At 46.4% G+C, this 21,149-nt stretch overlaps 3 protein-coding genes across 3 annotated transcripts; all 3 read right to left on the bottom strand.

Moving 5' to 3' along the window:
* Positions 1-6,869: 6,869 nt before the first annotated feature.
* Positions 6,870-7,868, bottom strand: LOC137661962 (olfactory receptor 5AP2-like). Its single transcript, XM_068397788.1, has one exon. It carries the CDS (start codon positions 7,866-7,868, stop codon positions 6,870-6,872), a length of 999 nt encoding a protein of 332 aa, XP_068253889.1.
* Positions 7,869-11,930: 4,062 nt separating this feature from the next.
* On the bottom strand, positions 11,931-12,854 carry LOC137661967 (olfactory receptor 5P60-like). The gene has a single exon (XM_068397796.1). The coding sequence runs from the start codon at positions 12,852-12,854 to the stop codon at positions 11,931-11,933; it is 924 nt and encodes a 307-aa protein (XP_068253897.1).
* A 6,425-nt stretch (positions 12,855-19,279) lies between these two features.
* Positions 19,280-20,200, bottom strand: LOC137661968 (olfactory receptor-like protein COR1). The gene has a single exon (XM_068397797.1). It carries the CDS (start codon positions 20,198-20,200, stop codon positions 19,280-19,282), a length of 921 nt encoding a protein of 306 aa, XP_068253898.1.
* Positions 20,201-21,149: the final 949 nt, after the last annotated feature.

Raw genomic sequence — 21,149 nt, 5'->3', positions numbered from 1 at the left:
TCTCTGTAACACATTCAACCTGTGGGAGATAAGTAAAGTGGGAGACAGTGATTTGGGCAGCTCAGCAGGACCCTCAGCTTTATTTTAATTAAGATATTTAATGCATTTTGTTTTTTCCTTAGTAAATGACAGGTACACTTTGAAAAGAATTGGTTTTTTTAAAAATAAACCAACATGGAACAACTCGACTTGCAGACATATTTTTCCTGTTGACTTTCATTTCCCTTTGCAAAACAAAGCAGAGCAAAACCACAGACATTTTTTCTTTTAAAGCTGATAAGAACACAGAGTTGATAAGAACACACATCCCTTGCCATTACAGTGGCACCTCTGAAAAGACCAAACATCTACATGTCTCCTTATTTTATGTCATCTAAACTTTAAAGCAGAAGAGTCCTCCTCCCATGTGGGATTCCTACTGCTGTTCTCAGTCTTGTTCCTATGAATGAGCTATCTTACACCTCTGGTCCTTTCTTTCCTCTATCTCACCACCTTCAAGTCCATAAGACAAAAAGAAAGGGTTCTTACATTAGCCCCATGATGTCCCTTCATGTCCCATTGCTTCAGAGCAGGTTCAGTGCTGAAGACTGGCCAGAACAGAAGATGCCCTCACCTTGGATGTGACTTCTCGAAGAGAACTCAGATCTTCAGTGCAGGTCCATGCAGCTCCTTCAGCAACTGGGATGAGTTTGGCTGCTCCTCCAGATGATGACCGAGGCCGTAATTCATCTTCAAACACATGCTTCCTTAAAAGCTGCGCTGAGGATGATGTGTTGCTGCACCTTCCAGAGGGCAGACAAAATAAACTGTTCAAGTGGCATTTATACTCATTTCTGTGACCTTGGAGGCATTCCAGTCCATGGAGAATAGAAGCTTGACAACAAGAAAAATCCACCCGGAATATAATTTTTTTCATCTCCAGGCTCACTAATGAAGCCCAGGAAGGATTTGCTTCGAATATCTGGATTTAAGATGTCTTCTCCACCTCTCCCATGCTGAGGAGAGGGAGTGGATGAAAAGTGAACGTCTACATGATTCACCAAAAGCAAATTGCAACCGCTTTCTGCAGTCACCCCTGGTTATTATCTAACTTCCTCAAGTGTCTTTTCTCGTGCTGCTTAAGCTGGATTTCGGCAATGCAAAGATACTCCTTGCAATCTTTTCTGCTGTCATGATGTCCCCTTGTTAGCACTCTCTTGCTCCAATACTGTGGTCTTGAAGGGTGGATTCATGAAACGCTTTCCTGTCTGCTTTCTCCAAGAGATCTAGTTGATTACAGAGCTGGTGGTCTCTCTGTGTTTGTTTGTTTGAGTAGCTAACCCCCCCCAGACAAACTCTGCACATGCTCAGGCTGCCTGGTGATGACCTCTCACCACCACCATCACTTCACAGCTGCTGTCCATGGCCCCATGGGTGGCAGGGATGCCTTCATCTGTTACACAGAATCACAGAATCAAGGAGGTTGGAAGAGCCCTCTGGGCTCATCGAGTCCAACCGCTGCCCCTACACCACCATGGCAACTAGACCAGGGCACTAAGTGCCATGGCCAGTCTTCTCTTAAACCCCTCCAGAGATGGTGACTCCACCACCTCCCTGGGCAGCCCCTTCCAATGGCTAATGACCCTTGCTGAGAAGAAATGCTTCCTAATGTCCAACCTGAACCTCCCCTGGCCAAGCTTGAGGCTGTGTCCTCTTGTCCTATCACTGGTTGCCTGGGAGAAGAGGCCGACTCCCACTGTGCTACAACCTCCCTTCAGGTAGTTGTAGACTGCACTAAGGTCACCTCGGAGCCTCCTCTTCTCCAGGCTAAACACCCCCAGCTCCCTCAGCCGTTCCTCATAGGTCAGACCCTCCAGACCCTTCACCAGCTTGGTCACCCTCCTCTGCACTCACTCCAACACCTCAACCTCTTAAAAACCTCATCATATTAAAACATATGAATACACAAAGAAAGGCACCAATTCTTTTCAAAAGGTTATGATAACTTTTCTCACAAGTAGGTCCTCTATTAAATTCCATGACAGACTTTTTTCTTCAACACTATTTTTTCCCAATGAGATTTGGGGCCAAACGCCTTGCCAGGCTGCGTACAGCCACTCCAGCCGTTGCATCCCTCTGGGATACGGGCAGCACTTAGGACCAGTTGAACACAACCAGCTGGTAATTTCCCCTTCTGAAGTCACTCTGCCTTTATCTGGCAGCAAACTCACCAAAAACCTCCCTGATCCCATATTCACCCCTTACCTAAACACCACTGGGTGCCCAGACTTCCAGCAGAATTTGAGTCTAGGGGGACAAGAGCAGCGTTTTCTGGCAGGTGTCTGAGGTAGTTTCAAAAGCAGGAAAGCTATCATCAGCTTGAAATATTACGAAGTCTGCCAGGTGGTGTCTGTGTGATTGTTTTTACTCACCATCCTTATTCTGTTTATTAAATCTTAGTCAGAAAATGTATAAAAACACAATCTGTGCTCAGGTGCGCAACAACGCCAAACCTCCTCTAAGGAATCTTAATTTAAAGGATGCAGAAAGCAAAACTTACACAAAAAAAAGCTATTGAGAGGCCATGTGGCTTCTTCCCCTAAGATACCCAGCAGTTTTTGGTCTCTAGCTCCCAAAAATTTGTCCCAAGGATGAGAGAAGACACCCAAATTCATAAACGGACTCAATGCTTGGCTGGGGCAGATCTTGCACCTCTGGAAACCAGCTGGTCTGCAGGGGTTGACATGGCTCCCTCCAAACATGCTGTGCTTGAAGTTTCATTTCATCCCACCCAAATCTATACAATTTAAACGCTGTCCTGATGAACACTGAATTGCTCAAAGGAAAAAAAAATAAATTATAAGATGTGAAATTAATCGTTCACGTGGTGCACGGTCTGGTGCCCATCACCATGGCCAGTGCCCTGGATTTCTCGTTGTGCACCCCAGCCTCCAGGACTCCAGAAAGAAACATCAAAATGAAACTGGAAACAACATTTTTTGAGAAGTGAGAAGCTAATTATGGGGTTGTAGTGGTTTTTTTTTTCTTTTCCAGATTATTTCTAGCTACCTCAATGCTTTTGCATACCAGCTGTTGAGTCTGAGCATGATTTAGCTGAATGGTGTCATCTACAGGTGTAGATCTCTTCATCTGACCATTCTCCACCGCGTTGCCAGGTGCTCTAGGAAGCAATTCATCTTGCTCCAAAATAAACATCCTAAATAACTTATCTGAATGTTACCTAAAAGTTCCCACTTCTCCCCATCGACTGCAGAACTCAGGTTACCTCCTGGACCAGGAACACGGAGGTGAAGGATGCTCTGGAGAAACTCCTAGGAAGAGTTCTTGTTCCCTCCCAAATTCAGACTGGTAAAAATATATAATCAACTAAATGCAAATAACTCGGATGTTCTTAAGATTGTATCTTTGTTCTGCAGCTATAGTGATGAAAATAATGAGCACAGAACATGGAGAGCCATGAAAGCTCTGAAAATTCTCTTTCTGGGGTGCAGGGAGTAACTCCGGGGATCTCTGGGGGATGCACAACGGTGCAACAACGTTTTGTCCACTGCAAAGGCCACACCGAATAGCTGAACTACACACTTCAGGGACTGGGGCTTTAAGGAAACGCAGAATTAGGATAAATATCCCATCAGTGCTTCCTGGGAGAGACCATGAGTAAGTATTTCTGGGCAAAAAGGGCCAAGAAGGGATATGGTGTCACGGATAGCCAAGAAGATAAATCTTCAAGGGGATCCATTGAAAATTCAGTAGCTCAGGTGGAGCTCCATGTGTCGTGAAGTAACATGGGCTGCCCAGGGAGGTGGTGGAGTCACCATCTCTGGATGTGTTTAAGAAAAGCCTGGCCATGGCACTTAGTGCCCTGGTCTAGTTGCCATGGTGGTGTCAGGGCAATGGTTGGACTTGATGATCCCAGAGGGCTCTTCCAACCTCATTGATTCTGTGATTCTGTGAACATGGCTCTGCTCCTGAGCTGTCCCAGTTGTTTCTTCATGATGCTGTATTGAACCACACAAATACCCTTCACAGTCCCAGAGTATTTTCCTAGTGAACCGTTCACACCAGTGTGGATAGGGTGGGTCGGATTGGAAGGACCAATGCCAAGAAGCACAGAAGCATCTGGGATTGAGTTCAGTTACCTGAACGTAGACTATTAACACCCTAGAGATGCCCCCAGGTCTCCCTCTGAGCTTGCAGATGTCGCTCTAGAATGGCCCAACTCTTCTGAACGTTGCATGGCACACGTCAAGTGCATGTCAATGTCCCTGGCACCACAGGAGAGAGCAAATGGCACCAGATTTCTACAAGAGGGCAACCAAACCTGGACCTGGCCTGGGGAATTTCACTACATCTTGCTCCTTTCCTGCAGCTTAAGCAAAAGTTTCCAGCAGCACTTGTAGGAAAACATGCAAAAAGGGTGAAGAGGTTTAAAAAAGATGAAGTGGTTTCTTAGCTATTAAAGTATCTTTTATTTCCTTTATGAAGTTTTAGTCCAGCTGAAAGGAAAAAACAAACAAACAATAAAGCTGTTTTTTTATTATCATTAAGAATGTTGGGAGGAGGGATTAAGTGGTCCGAAGTGATTCGTCGCCTTCAAATTTACATAAATAAAAGCTGAGGGATTAAGTCAGAGTTCCTTGTCTCCATTTGTGATCAATAAAGATGTGTTTCTGTTCTAGTTTTTGTTCCAAGAGTGCAGTTTGAAGAGTTTAAGTTTGAAGAGTTTACGTTTGAAGACCTCAAGTTTGAAGACCTCCCAGCTTTCTCCCTTCACTGTGTTTTCGTTTGCACCACAGGCTGGGGTCAGGCTGCATGAGCTGGGTTCCTTTGGGATGAAAACAAAGTGAAAATGGGGCACCTAATGCAGTTTGACCTTCAGTAGGTGTTCAGATCCCTGGACCAGAATAAATTTAATCCAGAGGAAACTATTCTGAAATGAGTATACCATGGACAGCAGGTCAGTCCTTTTGATGTTCAGACCTGCTCCTGTTGCACCACATTCTTCAAATCACCCCCTTAGCAAGAACCAAGGGAACCACATTATCTGCACATGTCATGAAGACAAGGATGTCTCTTTCTTTAATGAGTGTCTACGACCAAGCTTGTTCAGGCACAGAAAGCCCTCCAGCAGGCCCGAGCTCCAGGCTCTCACCATACAGGTGGTCACAGCTATTTCCATCAGAAGTTATGCTGTCCCCTTCTGAGAGCAAGAAGTGGTCCTTTGGGACCAACCACCCTTCCAGGAGTCATCAGCTTAACAAGACCTTCTGGGGTTTACCAAGAAAGTTTCCTAATCACCATGAAAGCTTCTCAGAGGGCTTGTAGTCAACTTACTTCATTCTTCTTAACAAGCCATGAGAGACTAATTAGCCGGGGCTAACAAGAAAGAAACTTTGTTCCTTGTTAACAACAAAGTGTACTTCTACAGCTGCCTTGCTTGTCAGAGCTCCAAAGCCAATGAGTTGGAGGGTCAGCGTGTTGGCATGTGACTGTATTACAAAGAATTAGATGGGCCTAGATGGATGGAGAGCAATGCTCCTCAAGGTTTCTCTGATTAAAGTATCTGCCTCTCATCCCCAAGGTTAAAACCTTACTTGGCAGACTGAGGTCCTTCTTCCTTGGTGGGATGGTGCAGTGACCCAGCAGCACCCTGAGCTCCTTGCTGAGGAGGTTTGGTGGTGTGCTTGGCAGGAGCACTGGTTGTGGTGGGAGCTTCTTCCCATGCCAGTCTTGGGTCTGCTTGGGATCACTTCTAAATATTTCTACCCCATATTTGTTCCTGGTCAGCACTCTTTTCTCTCCTATTGGTCACAGAATCACAGAATCAACGAGGTTGGAAGAGCCCTCTGGGCTCATCAAGTCCAACCATTGCCCTGACACCACCATGGCAACTAGACCAGGGCACTAAGTGCCATGGCCAGGCTTTTCTTAAACCCCTCCAGAGATGGTGATTCCACCACCTCCCTGGGCAGCCCCTTCCAATGGCTAATGACCCTTGCTGAGAAGAAATGCTTCCTAATGTCCAACCTGACCCTCCCCTGGCCAAGCTTGAGGCTGTGTCCTCTTGTCCTATCGCTAGTTAGATCTGTGGGGTTAGCTACACTACAGTTACTAAAGTTTGTTAATCATTCCCCTGTATCATTATTTATTTTAGAGGGGAAATCTCACAATTGCTCAAAACTAAGCAAAACCAGTTAATAATAATATAACCAAAATAAGATCAAAATGCCGGGATAGGGAGCAGGTACCTGTCTAGTGGGTAATTTTAGCATTACTCAGGAGATGCCCGATGATAGCTCCCTGGTCCTTGAGCAAGCTGCAGGCACTGCAGAATTTTCTCAAATAAATTTGAAAATACAGCTACAGTTGAGCTAAAATAAGTTGCAGAAAAAGCCTGATGAGCATTTGTTACAAAACCCAGTGTCTATTGCTAGTGCTGGGAGCACTAAATTACCCGAGTCTTGTGTTCACCAGAGATGTGCCCATTATTTGATATGAAGAGAGCTCTGGTCATCATTGTCATGCTGAAAGCAAGAGGTGTTATTTGTTGTCATTGCCCAAGACAACAGTGGTAACACATTCTCAAACCACAAATTGTCATAAGGGCTTAAGTTCTTGAAATTAAAGTAATATCAGGCAGTAAACACAAATAAAAGTAGCTAACACATCCCTGAGACAGGTCAGTGAATGGCCTCATCCAAGAGAAGTTAACGACCCAGTATTTAGGAACAAGGTAGAGGTTTCCCAGTACATTGGTTGCTAGTAGCTCACAGGAGAGCACTGCTTCTTTTATACCATAACAGTACAGAAATGGAAAGTATAAATGTTTCTGAGAAGACCTCTCAGTTCCTCTGATCCACCAGGGAAAACTATTTTTCAGATGAACGTTTCCTCTCCATCACTCTCCCCAGCGCATTCTTCACCTCCTTGTTCCTCAGGCTGTAGATGAAGGGGTTCAGCATGGGGGTCACCACAGTGTAAAACACAGAGGCCACTTTGTCGAGGTCCTGGGAGTGCCTGGAGCTGGGTCGTGAGTACATGGATGCAGCAGACCCGTAGAAGAGGGTGACAGTGGTCAGGTGGGACACGCACGTGGAGAAGGCTTTGTGTTTGCCCGCGGCCGAGCGCATCCTCAGGATGGCGGCCAGGATGTAGGCGTAGGAGATGAGGATGGTCAAGTTGGTGACAAAGAGGTTGAAGCCAACCACAATGTACATCATGATCTCATTGATGGTGGGGTCCGTGCAAGAGATGGCATAAAGCGGGGGCCCCTCACAGTAAAAGTGGTTGATGATGTTGGGACCACAGAAGGACAACCGAAGGGCAAACCCCGTGTGGATAGTGGCATTCACGATCCCAGCAAGGTACGAGATGGCTACCAGCAGCACACAGACTCTGCTGGACATGGAGATGGCGTAGAGCAGTGGGCTGCAGATGGCCACGTAGCGGTCATACGCCATGCCAGCCAAGAGGTAGCACTCGGTGGTGGCAAAGACCACATAGACATAAAACTGTGTGAGGCACGCAGAGTAAGAAATGACCTTCCTTTCTGCTAGGAGATCCGAGAGCAGTCTGGGGGTGATTGAGGAGGAATAGCAGATGTCTAGGAAGGACAGGCTGCTCAGGAAGAAGTACATGGGGGTGTGAAGCTGGGCATCCAGCCTGATCAACACGAGCATCCCCAGGTTCCCTACCAGAGTGATCACGTAGATCACCAAGAAGACCATGAAGAGGACAGCTTGGATGTCCTCCTGCTCTGAGAACCCCGAGAGAACAAATTCAGCACTGGGGGTGCCATTTCCTTTGGCCATCATCGTAACACAGTCGCTGGAGGAAAGCAGAGCTGCAGAGAGACACAGAGTCAGCATATTCCTGGTTTCCCCACAAACAAATGCTAAAGGTGCATTTATTTTTATCAGGAAATACAAATTTCAGAGGCAGTTGAACAACACATTTAACATTTGTCTCAAAATACATTTTAAATGAAACAAAGTGCACGAAATAATTTATTTCTAACGGGTTTATTCTGGTGTGGTCACTACTAATTTGGTTTGATAAAGTCACTTTGCAAATCACAAGTCTTATTCTACCTCCTGAAGAAGTTTGTTACTCCTCAGATCCAAGGAGGTAACCAGAGCAATTTGTTCTGACATTAGAAGTCAGTCTGCATTTAAAAACAAAGAAAGAAGCAAAAAATCCCCCTCAAAAAAATTTTTTAAACCCCCCTGTTTCAGAAGATTGAAAGAAAATAATCAGTGGTGAGAGATCACGACATTTTTTAAATAATTTCCTTTAGGAGAGTCAGAACAAGTTAAAATAAAACTCTAATTTCTTCCCTCCCATGAAACTCTGAAATTAAGTTTGAAACAGGAGGTTTAGTGTGAGTATTAACCCCCCTTTAAATATGATGGTGTCTGTGTCGTTCTTGTGGCGCCACTGAATTGAGAAAGACAGTGGAAAGGGCTTTAAAAGGTTCATACTGGTGGAAACCGCAACAAAGCTACAGTGCTGTAATGAACTGGGAGGGGAGTAAGATGCTGATAATGCAGTTAAAGAAGAAAAAAAGATAAAATTAAGCTCATGTCTTCTTAAAACAGGGGTTAGAAATAGGCACAGAACTTGCTCACTGAGGGTTTTTGGACTGTTGAACAAGATGCCATCAGAAAAGACCCTTCTGCATGAGGAGAGTTCACCACACGTGCCCTTGCTTGACTTATTGAGCCTCCCTTAAATCCAGACTTAGCCAAACAAATGTTTTTATTTCACTCCAGCATTAAATCCATTGCAGAAACTTTCACACCCTCTAAAACAATCTGAAGTTTGCCAAATAACCCTGGTGGTGCTTCTACGCCGTGATCTTCCCAGTAGACCATGCACCATCTGTCCTCTTACCCACTTCGTGTAAAAGCTCTGAGATGAACCAGAACTTGAGGACAGCAAGGGGGTTTTGCCAGCATGATAACACTTTGTAGAGCCACTTCATCCACTTGTCCAAGCTGCTGCCCTCTCCAGCCCCTGGACAATAATTATAAATCGCAGTAATCTTGATTAAAATAATGAGCTGAGATTGAGGGGCAGTGCCTAGGTGTCTCGGTTGGCTCTACTCATAGCCTCAGCGAGTGGCCGCCTTAAATTTGGGAAAGCAGCTTATAAATGCCTGGGTTTTGCATGATATATCACCTTGGGTGACTATTTCATGTGCAAACAGGCTCCTGCTCCAGTCCTCCCCTTGCAACAGAGCAACTCTTTGTAGCATTATTTAGGCTAAAACTCACCTGTTTGCTCACATCTCGGTTTTTGGTCTATCAGAGACTCATTATCTCCTAGACCAAAATTTTATCTGAGAAATGAGCCCTGATTCCTCCCAGTGTTGGTGTTACAAGCAAGAACGATTTGCCAGTCATGAAGGACATCAATCCTTGACCAAGAAAAGCCACGGTTTATAGGCTTCTTTCCTTGCAAGACCAAGGGTTTTGCCGCTGCTCTCCCCTTGGTGTCACGCAGGAAATTCCTCGTGGGAATTGATGACTTTGGAAACAGCTCCTTAAGGAGGAGACATGAACTGATAAACACAATTAGTTTCAGCAAGTTAAATGTACGCCTGAGTGTTTCCCCCACTTCTTTTTTTATATATATATATATAATTTTGTGTGTGTATATACGTATAAATTTAACTCTTGGAATATATAATTCATCTCTTGGAATCACAGAGAATTAAAAAGAATTGGTGTAATAAATAGAGGTTCAAGGATTGGGAAATAGCTCAGGGTTTGGAGAAGTGTTGCAAATGCTCTTGGGGAGGGGAAACTACCCAGAAACTCTTGTGCTGCCATTTGTTTTAACATTATCTGGGATATCCTGGTGTTTAAAAAGCCAAAGGGTTGGATCCAGGCATCCAGCGAGAGGACAAGAGGACACAGCCTCAAGCTTGGCCAGGGGAGGGTCAGGTTGGACATTAGGAAGCATTTCTTCTCAGCAAGGGTCATTAGCCATTGGAAGGGGCTGCCCAGGGAGGTGGTGGAGTCACCATCTCTGGCGGGGTTTAAGACAAGCCTGGCCATGGCACTTAGTGCCCTGGTCTAGTTGCCATGGTGGTGTCAGGGCAATGGTTGGACTCGATGAGCCCAGAGGGCTCTTCCAACTTCATTGATTCTGGGATCTGTGGGAGTCAAAGCCAGGTTTATGGAGAAAAGTTTCTCCTTTATTGCTCTTAAAAGAACAAAAGGGTACCAGTATCTGTAATCAGATCTAGGGAATTATTTCCGATCCAGCCATGGAAAATACAAACCTTTCTTCAGGAAGGTAATATCTGGAATTAGTGAGCTTTATATCAAAACAAAAGCATAGCTTTGATGCTATTTGTCATCCATTTTGCTTTTCTGTTCCTTCCAGAAAGTGCTTTGTGGCTGCTGAGCATCTAAGCTCAACTGAATTATACATTATTGATTAAAAGCTAGTTTCACCTTCACACTTTTGAGTGGGGTTGTTGAAGGACTCCAAAACATCAGCATGGTAAGCTGAAGCTTTCCCCCTTATAGAATATGTTTTATTTAATTAATTTCTTAGTTAATTTATGTAGATTTAGTTAATTTATGCTGAAATTAGCTCTTCAGAATATGCCCTGAGTGTGACTGCTCTGAACAAAACCCACATTTGCCGTGGAGCCACGTCAGCCCCTCACCCTTCTCTGCCAAGCAGCACATGGAGAAAACCACACATTTTCCAGAAGAATTCATCTCACCCTGATGTGGGTGTTTAAAATAGATCAGATGAATCAAAGCCCCCAAAAGCATTGTTGTCCCCATAAGGGGAACCAATGGTGACTAATTCAGATGTGAAAGCCCACAATTAGATCAGATGACTCCTGGACCGAGATGACTCAACCCCTGAAACCTGGAAGCAGAAATTATTAATAAGATATTATAAGAAATTAATATTTCCTGGGATGGAAAATAAACTTTGCCTGGATGGAGACACATACGTAGGAGAGGAGATTGTGGGGGAGTTTTGGCCAACGTTGAGAGTCTTGGAGCCATTGAATGAGTCAGGCATGTCTGAATACAACATATGGCCAGGAGCATGGTGGCTTTCTGTGTTGTCAACACCAGATGACAACCTGGGAAAAGCCAGGACTGCTCAGACAATGTCTTGAAAGACCATTCCTGGCCAAGCTGAGTGACTGCTTGTCACAGGGGATAAAACTCCACCCTGCTCCTAGGCAGAAGAGCGTGTCATCATGGTAGCTCCAGGCTGGTAGATGTCCACAGGGAAGATCCATCCAGGAAAGCAAGATGCCCAGCACAATGGCTGCATGCAATATCTATGGAACATGAGGGGGGATGTGCTATTCCCCATGAAGACTATCTTTAGACACACCAGAGAAAAAATAATAAATCAGGTTTATTATACTAAAGCAAAACCTTAGGCAACTACTTAGAAAATTTGAAAACAAAGTTATGACAGACATTGTCCCTCTCCAATGTGTAGTCTTTATTTAGCTTGTCCCCTTCTGCTCTGAGCCACCTCTTTCAGCCCACGGAATTTAATGTTGTTGTAACATTGAGTAAACCTTCTTTGGTAAAAACTACCAACTGTGCATGTCCTAGAGGTGCTTATGAGTTCATTTACTCCAAAAAGTTTCACTGGCACTATGTGTTTTTAGGATGGTCTGTCTCTCCTGCATTCTTTCCTTCTTTCAGACATTGTAATTACAGGTAATTTATTTTTGAAGGGACCCCCAACATGGAACTAACTTGTAATTCAAACCCTGCGGTGTTCAGCACGAGGTAGAGCATGTACATCTCACCAGATGCACAGAAATGTAGAGTGCCCTTCTTCTGCCAGGTGTCAGCCTTATTTCTTCTGCTCACTCCACTGTGGCAGGTGATACTTGCTTTGGTTTGGTTAGAGCAGAACCTGTGGGAATACACTCAGGAGAGGAGCTTGTTCATGGCTCTTCTGAGGGTGCTCCTCACCTCCTTGTTCCTCAGAGTGTAGATGAAAGGGTTGAGCATGGGGGTCACCATGGTGTAGAAGATGGAGGCTATTTTCCCTTGATCTTCTGTGTGTCTGGAAAAGGGATGGAGATACAAGAAAGCTGCAGAGCCGTAGAAGAGGGCAACAGCCATGAGGTGGGAGGTGCAGGTGGAGAAGGCTTTGTGCCTGCCCTCTGCAGAGCCAATGCTCCAGGTGGTAAGCAGGATGCAGGTGTAGGAGACAATGATGGCCAAAACCGAGGTGGTTGTGATGAAGCCAACACACACAGCCATCACCATCTTGTTGAGCCAGGTGTCGGAGCATGAGAGCAGCAGCAGCGGTGGGATTTCACAGTAGAAATGATTGACAAGGTTTGGGCCACAAAAAGAGAGTCGGAGGAGAGCGATGGTGTGCACGAGGGCATTTAGGCTCCCGGCAGCATAGGAGCCCACGACCAGCTGGACACAGACCCCATGGGACATGGCTGCTGAGTAGTGCAGAGGCTCACAGATGGCCACGTAGCGATCGTATGCCATGACGGCCAGAAGGATGGCTTCCGTGGTGCCGAATACAGCAAAGAAGAAAAACTGTGTCATGCAGCCATTGAAAGAAATTATGTTTCTCCCTGCAAGGAGGCCTGACAGGAGCTTCAGCATGGTGGATGAAGAACAGCAGATGTCCAGGAAAGAGAGGTGGCTGAGGAAGAAGTACATGGGCACGTGAAGCTGAGAGTTGGTCCTGATGAGGACGATCATCCCCAGGTTCCCCCCCAGCGTGGTGATGTAGTTGAGTAAAAAAATCACGAAGAGCAGCTCCTGCAGGTTGGTGAAGCCCAAGAGGACAAACTCGGTCACGCTCGAGTGGTTTCTGCCAGCCATTCTCCTCGTGCTGGCACAGAGGAGACAAAGAAACATGGGGAAGAGGTTAAATAATTTCTCTCAGCTAACACAAACACGTAGTGCCTGAGGCTAACGCAGGATTTGGTGTTTCCTGGATGAATACAGCCGCTTATTTGGAGAAAAAATATTATGGAATTGCAAAAGATCTTGCAAATGGTGTCTTCTCATGAACAGCCAGGTTTTTTCCAGCATGTTTGGGAGGTCTTCTATCCTTTTGTTTCATGGGGGCTGTTCTTATTTAGAGGGAAGTAAACACAATAATATTGTGCCTTAATTTCTTCACTGAAAGAGTCATTAGGCATTGGAAGGGGCTGCCCAGGGAGGTGGTGGAGTCACCATCCCTGGAGGTGTTCAAAAAATGTCTAGATGTGGCACTTCAGGACGTGGTTTAGCAGGCATGGTGGCATTGGGTCAATGGCTGGACTTGATGATCTTTTAGGTCTTTTCCAACCCTAACAATTCTATGATTCTAATTTGCCACATTAATTGGTGTTGCATTAAATAGATAACAGACCACATTGGAGTGATTTTCTGGCTCTGTAGTGATATGTTTGGGTCAATTAAAATGAGACTATCATACCTGAGTGATTGTCATTTCATGTATGTGCAGCTTCAAGAGAAAAACACCCCCTTCTGATGTGAATCATGCCTTCACGCCATCTTCCTTGTGCCTCTTGGGTTTGCTGAGAGCAGGAATTGTTATCCAAAATTCGAGTTATGAATTAGGACTCAGATGTACCGGAGTCTGCGTTTTTTCCTCCAGGAGGGACCTTAATAACTTCAATATTGCTTCATGGCAGGGTTCCTGCTTCTGCAGGGGGTGGACACGCTGGTTAAGGAAGCCCTTCCCCATTCAGCAAGAAAATTGTCTCAAAACCTCTCAAAATTTCACCCTCCCTCTGGTTAACGGTATCTCGAGTCGTTCTCAGCAAGAGACTCGCTGGTCCTTGAGCTGAAGCTGAAACACAAGCTCCATGGGGCTTTTCAAAGCCAGGAAGGTGTCCCCATGGCAGCCTCCAACGTGGCTGGAAGATTGAAGTTTTACCCCGCGCCCACAGGACAAATTAGCTCTGGGCACCTGGGAACAGAGTGAGCCTTCCCCAAAGAGCCCGGGATAAACACCCAGGTATCTCCCCAAGGTTTGAGGGATGGGATCCCCACGGCACATCAGAAATGATGCCTGCAGAGCCTGAGCAATTTGAATTGTGTAATGAGGAGCAGAACACAAGGCAAGGCATTTTTGTTGAAGACTCAGATTTGAAAGATTTTTTTTCTTCTCCAGGAACATGGGAGAAAAAAAATGATAACTAAGTAATGGATTAATTTAAGGAAATTATTGCTCTATATTTGCAATGATCAGTTAGATTAATTTTCTTTAGTACTATGTATTTCCATAGAGCAAATCACAGAATCAATGAGGTTGGAAGAGCCCTCTGGGATCATCGAGTCCAACCATGGCCCTGACACCACCATGGCAACTAGACCAGGGCACTAAGTGCCATGGCCAGGCTTTTCTTAAACCCCTCCAGAGATGGGGACTCCACCACCTCCCTGGGCAGCCCCTTCCAATGGCTAATGACCCTTGCTGAGAAGAAATGCTTCCTAATGGCCAACCTGAACCTCCCCTGGCCAAGCTTGAGGCTGTGTCCTCTTGTCCTATCACCAGTTGCCTGGGAGAAGAGGCCGACTCCCACTGTGCTACAACCTCCCTTCAGGTAGTTGTAGACTGCACTAAGGTCACCTCTGAGCCTCCTCTTCTCCAGGCTAAACACCCCCATCTCCCTCAGCCGTTCCTCAGAGGTCAGACCCTCCAGACCCTTGGACAGATGTGGACATATTAAAGAAAAAGTGGGTTGAAATGCAGACATCAGTTTTCCATTGTGTTGTCACTTTCCTTTTTTGAGATAACTTGTCATTTTCCATCCATGCTCGAATCTTTTTGCACCATTGCTTCCCAGGAGGCAGTCTCAGAGCGGGTCCTATGAGCAGCATTTGCAGGGATGCAGCTCTCAAAGCCTTTCTCCAAGGGTAGGGTGCATCACCCATGCATGTGTTGGGACGGTGAACTTGGACTTAGGTCTTCTAGACATCTGCTGTTAGGGGCATGAATTTCAATCAGTTCTTTTTTTAATTTTTCTTTTTTTCCTCCTGCTACCCATCTGCTGGTCAGACACCTTGGGGTTCAGTACCATGATAATTTTACCTCGTGTATTTTTCTTCCTCTGTTCTTATTCATGGTTTAAAAAAAAGAGAGGTGACTGCTTCTCACGTTATCCACTAGAGATGACCTTAAAATATGTGTACTGCCTGTTTGAGAAATGAGTATTACCATTTCCTCCCTTCTCACTTCCCTCTTTCCATCAGCCTCGCTGCCTGTTTTGTAGCACCAGCGAGATGACCGTTTCTTCAGGACGATTCCTCTTCTCCCATCACCCTTCTCAGAGCAGCTTTTACTTCTCCATTCCTCAGGCTGTAGGTCAGAGGTTCATTGCAGAAAATCCCTTGACCCGCTGCCAACACTCTTAGGGTGCTGGTGGGTGTCTTTTCTGCAAGGACATATTGATGGCTGATCTTCAGCTTGGTGGCCACCACAACCTCCGTGTCCTTCTCTGCGAAGCTGCTCTCCAGACTGTCCTGGTGCCTGGGGCAATTCCTCCCCATGGGCAGGACTCAGCATTTTCCCTTTTTGAAGTTTGTGTGACTCCCATCTGCCCATTTTGGACCAAAAACCTGCCTCCAAAAAGCCCTTTTGCATCGTGTGCTTCAAAATTAACGTATCCCCAGGATGGGTGTCTTGTGAAAGCAGGAAAGGGAACCAATAGTGGCTTGTTCCTTGTAGAACAGAGCAGCTGGTTGCAGACAGGGTTATGCTAAATTGCTTTAACACCTTTAAATGGGTTCAGGAGATCCAACTGCAGCTGGTTACACCTGCCTTGGGCAGCAGGAAGGGGGCTGCTGCTGCTTCCCATTGCTAACACCTCACACGTGGGATGGCCATCTCCTCATCCTCATTAATATCCTTCCCCACCTCGAGTGGTGTTTATGTAACTGAGCAGAAACACCTAAAACACACACATTCCATCTCTCAGCATCCAAACCAGAAGTTCTCAGTGCCCCTGCTAGTCTGTACAGAGCAAAACATCATCCATCCCACCTCAAACAGCCACATTTTACCTCACCCAGAAGCATCCCTTTCTCTGGGGTGTCTGCCTTAGGTGCACGTGCTGATGTTGCAGGTGTCTAAAACCAGATGAAATTATTCCTGCCCCATGTGTCTCTCCATCCTTGCTCAACCCAACCTTCCCCTTCTCACTTCCTCCCTTTCTCAAGATGTGGAAAATGCAAATTTCTCTTTCTTGGGTTCAAACTGTCTGAGACACGAATGGTGGTAAAGGCAAACACAGAGAGGAACTCACCGGTGTCTGAATAGGGTCTCCTTGCTTCTTCCACCAGGACCTCAGGAGGGTTTTTTGCTCCAGAAAAGTAACTGTGTCCAAAATGAGCCATTATAATATCTCCCAATTCTCTGCCAAAAACAAGAGAGAGATACCTTGGGCATCAATTTTAGAGGGAGTGAGGCCAAACTGAGACTCTCCCTTTTGTTTCTGTACTCAGGGAAGCTGAAGGTAGCTCAGTTTCCAGCTAGCCTGGAGAGAAGAGGTTCCTGGTTCTTCCCATACCTCCAGAGGAGACGTTGCTGTAGTGGGGAGCTATTTGTGAGCTAAGGTCTCGTTACAGCTAACGCAACTCCAGCCATTGCAATCAGCAGTTTATTGATCTATTCAGCTGGAGAAATGGAGGGGTCTGCACCCCACCCCACCCCACCAATGGATTTGGCCAACTGTCACTCAGCAGTAAAGGGAGCTGATGTACCCAGTTAACGTGGAGAAGTGACGTGGTGTATTTAAACGTAAGGAGAGAAGTCCTTTGCCTAAGGACGTTTGTGGTGATTCCCAAATCTAATCATTAATTACCTAAACGAGGGGAGGTGTCTCCTTCCTCTGTGACAGCAGCTCTCTGTTTAAAACAGATTTAATTAGAATTAAGGCAGCTCCACCTAAAAGCAGAGCCTGTTTGGAGGAGAGGAGACAAAGCAATTGGGGGCTAATCAGCGCGAATGCCAAACAAGATGCAAGACGGTCACTGCCCGTTCATCATGACCCACCAGGAAGGTGGCTTGCAACGCTGGGTGCTCCTTCCCCCTCCTAGGACCACGCGTGGTGTTTCCCACCGCTCTCATGGTCAGATGCCAACCCCAGGGGAGTCAGCCGTTAGACACAGCTGGTTTCCCCGAACACCACGAGCTCTGCTTGCACAACGAGCAAAGAGCTTTCGGTTTTGGGAGCAGCAGCTCCAGCACGAAGCTACGACGAGCAGAGCAATAGTGCTGTAGACACAGACTTGGGCTTTTAAGACACTAAGAGCTCACATTCCTGTTTAAACACGGGGTGAAGGTGAGACCAGCTGGACACAAAGCCATTGGATATTGTTGTATTTTACTTATTTCCAACTAACATCTGTAGGTCACTGCAGCAAGAAGAGATGCTCTGGGACTGTAAATAAAACATTAAAAATAATCTTGAGTCTTAAAGAAAAAAGCATCAATCTTCCCTGCACCTGAATTAAACAAAACCCTGAGGGTGACGGTCACGGAGGAGCAGAAGTGTGGGAGAGCAGCAGGAGTCATACATGGAGGTCCCAGTCCAGTAGGTCCTGATGAACACACTTGGAGACATGGGAGATGATGAAGAGAGGGGAAACCTTGTTCGCTGTGGCTGTGTCCAGGCTCTCACCGTCGTGAAAAGGGTAGTCTGCATGTAACGTGAAATATCTATGGCTGAGCACATTTTGTAACTCATTTCAGGGTCAAAGAAAGGATACGTGAAGGAGTTAATAACGTCATATTCCTGTTGACTTGATGCCACCAGCATGATGGTGCTTCACATCCCAGAGGAGGGTAAACCTGAGATTTTCTATCGTGAATTGAAACATGGGAAATTCCACTTAGAAACAAAGGAAGGGAAAAAAAACACTGTAAGGGTGGTCAGACAGTGAAATAGGGGCTGGGGAGGGTGTGAAACATCTGCCCTTGGTGGTCCTCAAGGCTCAGCGGGACAACGGGGTCTGAGCTGGCCCTGGCTGGTGTGGGTGGCTGTACCGGAGACCTCCCGGGGTCCCTGGCGTGGGGGACCCAGCACAGCCCCTCCTGGGCAGGGCGGCCCCGACGGCAGCACCGCTGACCAGAGAGGAAGAGGAGCACAAACAGCCCGGGAGGAGGTTTGCCCCAGGCTGACGGGGCGAGCCGGGCAGGCGACCGTCGGCTGGATTAAACAATAACCAGGGAATTATCAGGAAGCTTTGGGAACAAAGAGGGATTCAGCTGATTGACCCTGGGTGCCTGTCAGTTGTGTGTGGTTAATAAATCAACAAACCGCTTTGATCCTGACTGGATTTAATCCAACTGTGCAGCTTCTCCCTCCAACCCGAGGTATTACACATCCCTGGGACAGCACTGAGGCTAAGCCAGCGCTCCAGATTTCCCCGTGGTCCTGACAGAGGCTGCAGCCTGTACGGGCTGAGCTAATACACAAATTGGAGTATTTTTGCTTTTTTTTTTCATGTGTGCAACGTTTATGCACCACCTGGCCGCCCTCTCTGCAGGAAAGCAGCAGGAGAGGTCATCAGCCATTGGAAGGGGCTGCCCAGGGAGGTGGTGGAGTCACCATCTCTGGAGGGGTTTAAGAAAAGCCTGGCCATGGCACTTAGTGCCCTGGTCTAGTTGCCATGGTGGTGTCAGGGCAATGGTTGGACTTGATGAGCCCAGAGGGCTCTTCCAACCTCATTGATTCTGTGGTTCATTCACAACAGAGGTCACCTGAAAATCATATTTAACTGTTGGTGTCCTGAGGCCAGTTGTTATGGCCCTTAATGACGTTACAACGCTGTCTTGAAATGGAATTTCGTTTAGTGGAATAGTAGACTTCACTCCCTGTTTATTCTGGTTTGCTAAGCAAAAGGCAGAGCAACACATGACCTGGTTCATCATTTGAGTCCAGCCAATTGTAGACATTTTTGCCATGTTCCTCTGGTTTAATTTGGCCTGACACGTAGGACTGAATAAATGCAAGAGGGTAAAATCTTAAATGAGGAGTAGTGCATGCTTACAGTTCTCTACCTGTGTCTTCGTTAGGTTAAATTAACTACTAAATATGATTACTGATGTTTGGAGAACTGAGTGAAATTATGAGTATCCTGAACCAGCTGAGGATATTGAATCAGCCAGTGCAGCTTCTAAGTCAAAGTGCAGAAGACCCCAAAAATGCTCTCGATCAATATTTAATCAAAAACTGTGAATATCGCCCACATCTCCATTCGATCTGGCTGTAAATTTACAACATTGGAGATCATTTTATTTTTGTGAGTCTCCTCAAAGCCTCCTTCACCTCCTTGTTCCTCAGGCTGTAGATCAAGGGGTTCAGCATGGGAGTTACCACGGTGTAGAGCACCGCAGCCCATTTGTCTTCTCTTGAGCTGTCTGAGCTGGGCTTTAAGTACACAAAAAACACTGTCCCATAGAAGAGGCTCAGAGTGATGAGGTGGGAGGTGCAGGTGGAGAAGGCTTTGCGCTTGCCCTCGGCTGAACTGATGCTCAGGATGGCAGAGATGATGGCCACGTAGGAGACCAGGATAACCAAGCTGCTGGACACACCAAATAAACATGCTGAAGTTCTTAGGATAACGTGGCTGAGGGTGGTATCAGAGGTTGAGAGTGATATCAGAGGGGAAATGTCACAGAAGAACAGGTCGATGACACTGGAGCTACAGAAGGATAAAGTGGACATGCCAATAGTCTGACCTATGCCATTTGTCAACCCTATGAGATACGACCCAGTCACCAGCTGGAAACAGCATTTTGGGGACATGACAAGGGGATACAGCAGGGGATGGCAAACGGCCATGTAACGGTCATACGCCATCGTAGCCAAGAGGAAGCCTTCGGTCATCCCAAAAAGATCATAAATGAACACCTGAGCCATGCACCCAGCATAAGCAATGCCCTTCTTTGAGATAAAGTCAACCAGCATCTTGGGGGTGATGACGGTGGAAGAACAGAGGTCTACAAAAGCCAGGTTACCCAAGAAATAATACATGGGGGAGTGGAGCTGAGGGCTGACTTTGATTAACAGGATCATCCCAAGGTTCCCCAGGACGGTGACAAGATAGATCAGCAGAAACATCAGAAATAGGGTGACCTGAGTCACTGGGTTGTCCGTGAACCCTGTTAAGGTGAACTCAGTCACTTGGGTGCAATTGCTTTCTGCCATTCGTTGGACGTGTGCTTTCTGTGTGAACTCCTTGCCGGAGGTTTCTTCTAAAACAGGCAGATCTCTCCCAGGTGGAAAACCCTCTCTCCAGTGGGACCTGCTTGCAGACAACCACACAAGATCTAAAGGAGGAGTTTAGGCACAGATCAATTAGAAACAGCTTGCCAAAAGTCCCATCACAGTGGGGGTGCTGCAAAAGCAAAGCTTTGCTCCAGCTGTAAAACCCCACGGCACAACGTGGTGTGTGGTCCCCTGGCTCACTTCTGGATGCTCAGCAACAACCTTCGTGAAAGGCTGTAGGGAGGTTACACACCCGAGTAGCTTTACCTCAGTGCTACATTTCATCCCCTTTGTTAGTGTGCAGCCTGGGACTCTGAGGTCATCCAGCTCGACCTGAAACACAGAGAAACAGAGCAGAGCTGATTATTCATCCTCTCGTTGGCATTTGCCAACCACCCGCTTCTTCCCTCTTTGCTGGGACTTCTTCCTAACTATGAAACCTTACACAGAGGTTTACGTTGGTTTCCCCTCCCTCCTGATGCACTGTTTTATCTATAAAAACTTCTCCTAGGTCTTCAGCCTGTTCCTAGACTCTTCAAATTGAAGTGGGCAACCCCCAAAGCTGAGCAATCTCTCCTTGAAAATATTTTTGGGGAAAAAAATCATCTTTTGGACCTGCCTCATCTCAGCAGTGGCAAGGTGCCTAAATATTCTTTGCAGGAAAGCTTCTAGTCCTCATCCAGGAGCCCTTTGTGGTCAACGGGGAGAGGAAGCCTCCTGAGCATGCTCTCCAACAGAGTGACCTCCAGACCTCCCTTCTCAGCAGTTGTGTGGTGAGGACACAGGACAGCCAGCTCCTTGGTTTTGGTGGAAAGTCCAGAGTAGTATGAAGAACTGAAGCCCAGGACCCTGCAGGTAGGGTGTGAGATGAAGATAGGAGATGTTTCTT

The sequence above is a fragment of the Nyctibius grandis genome, chromosome 4 (assembly GCF_013368605.1).
Source record: "Nyctibius grandis isolate bNycGra1 chromosome 4, bNycGra1.pri, whole genome shotgun sequence".
In the NCBI taxonomy this organism is placed as follows: Eukaryota; Metazoa; Chordata; class Aves; order Nyctibiiformes; family Nyctibiidae; genus Nyctibius; species Nyctibius grandis.
The sequence above is the reverse complement of the archived record's forward strand: the minus strand, read 5'-3'. Positions and strand labels throughout refer to the sequence as shown.

Bases quoted from the DNA above. Each gene is read 5' to 3' on its own strand.
- LOC137661962 (XM_068397788.1), bottom strand. From the start codon at position 7,868: ATGCTGACTCTGTGTCTCTCTGCAGCTCTGCTTTCCTCCAGCGACTGT.
- LOC137661967 (XM_068397796.1), bottom strand. From the start codon at position 12,854: ATGGCTGGCAGAAACCACTCGAGCGTGACCGAGTTTGTCCTCTTGGGC.
- LOC137661968 (XM_068397797.1), bottom strand. From the start codon at position 20,200: ATGGCAGAAAGCAATTGCACCCAAGTGACTGAGTTCACCTTAACAGGG.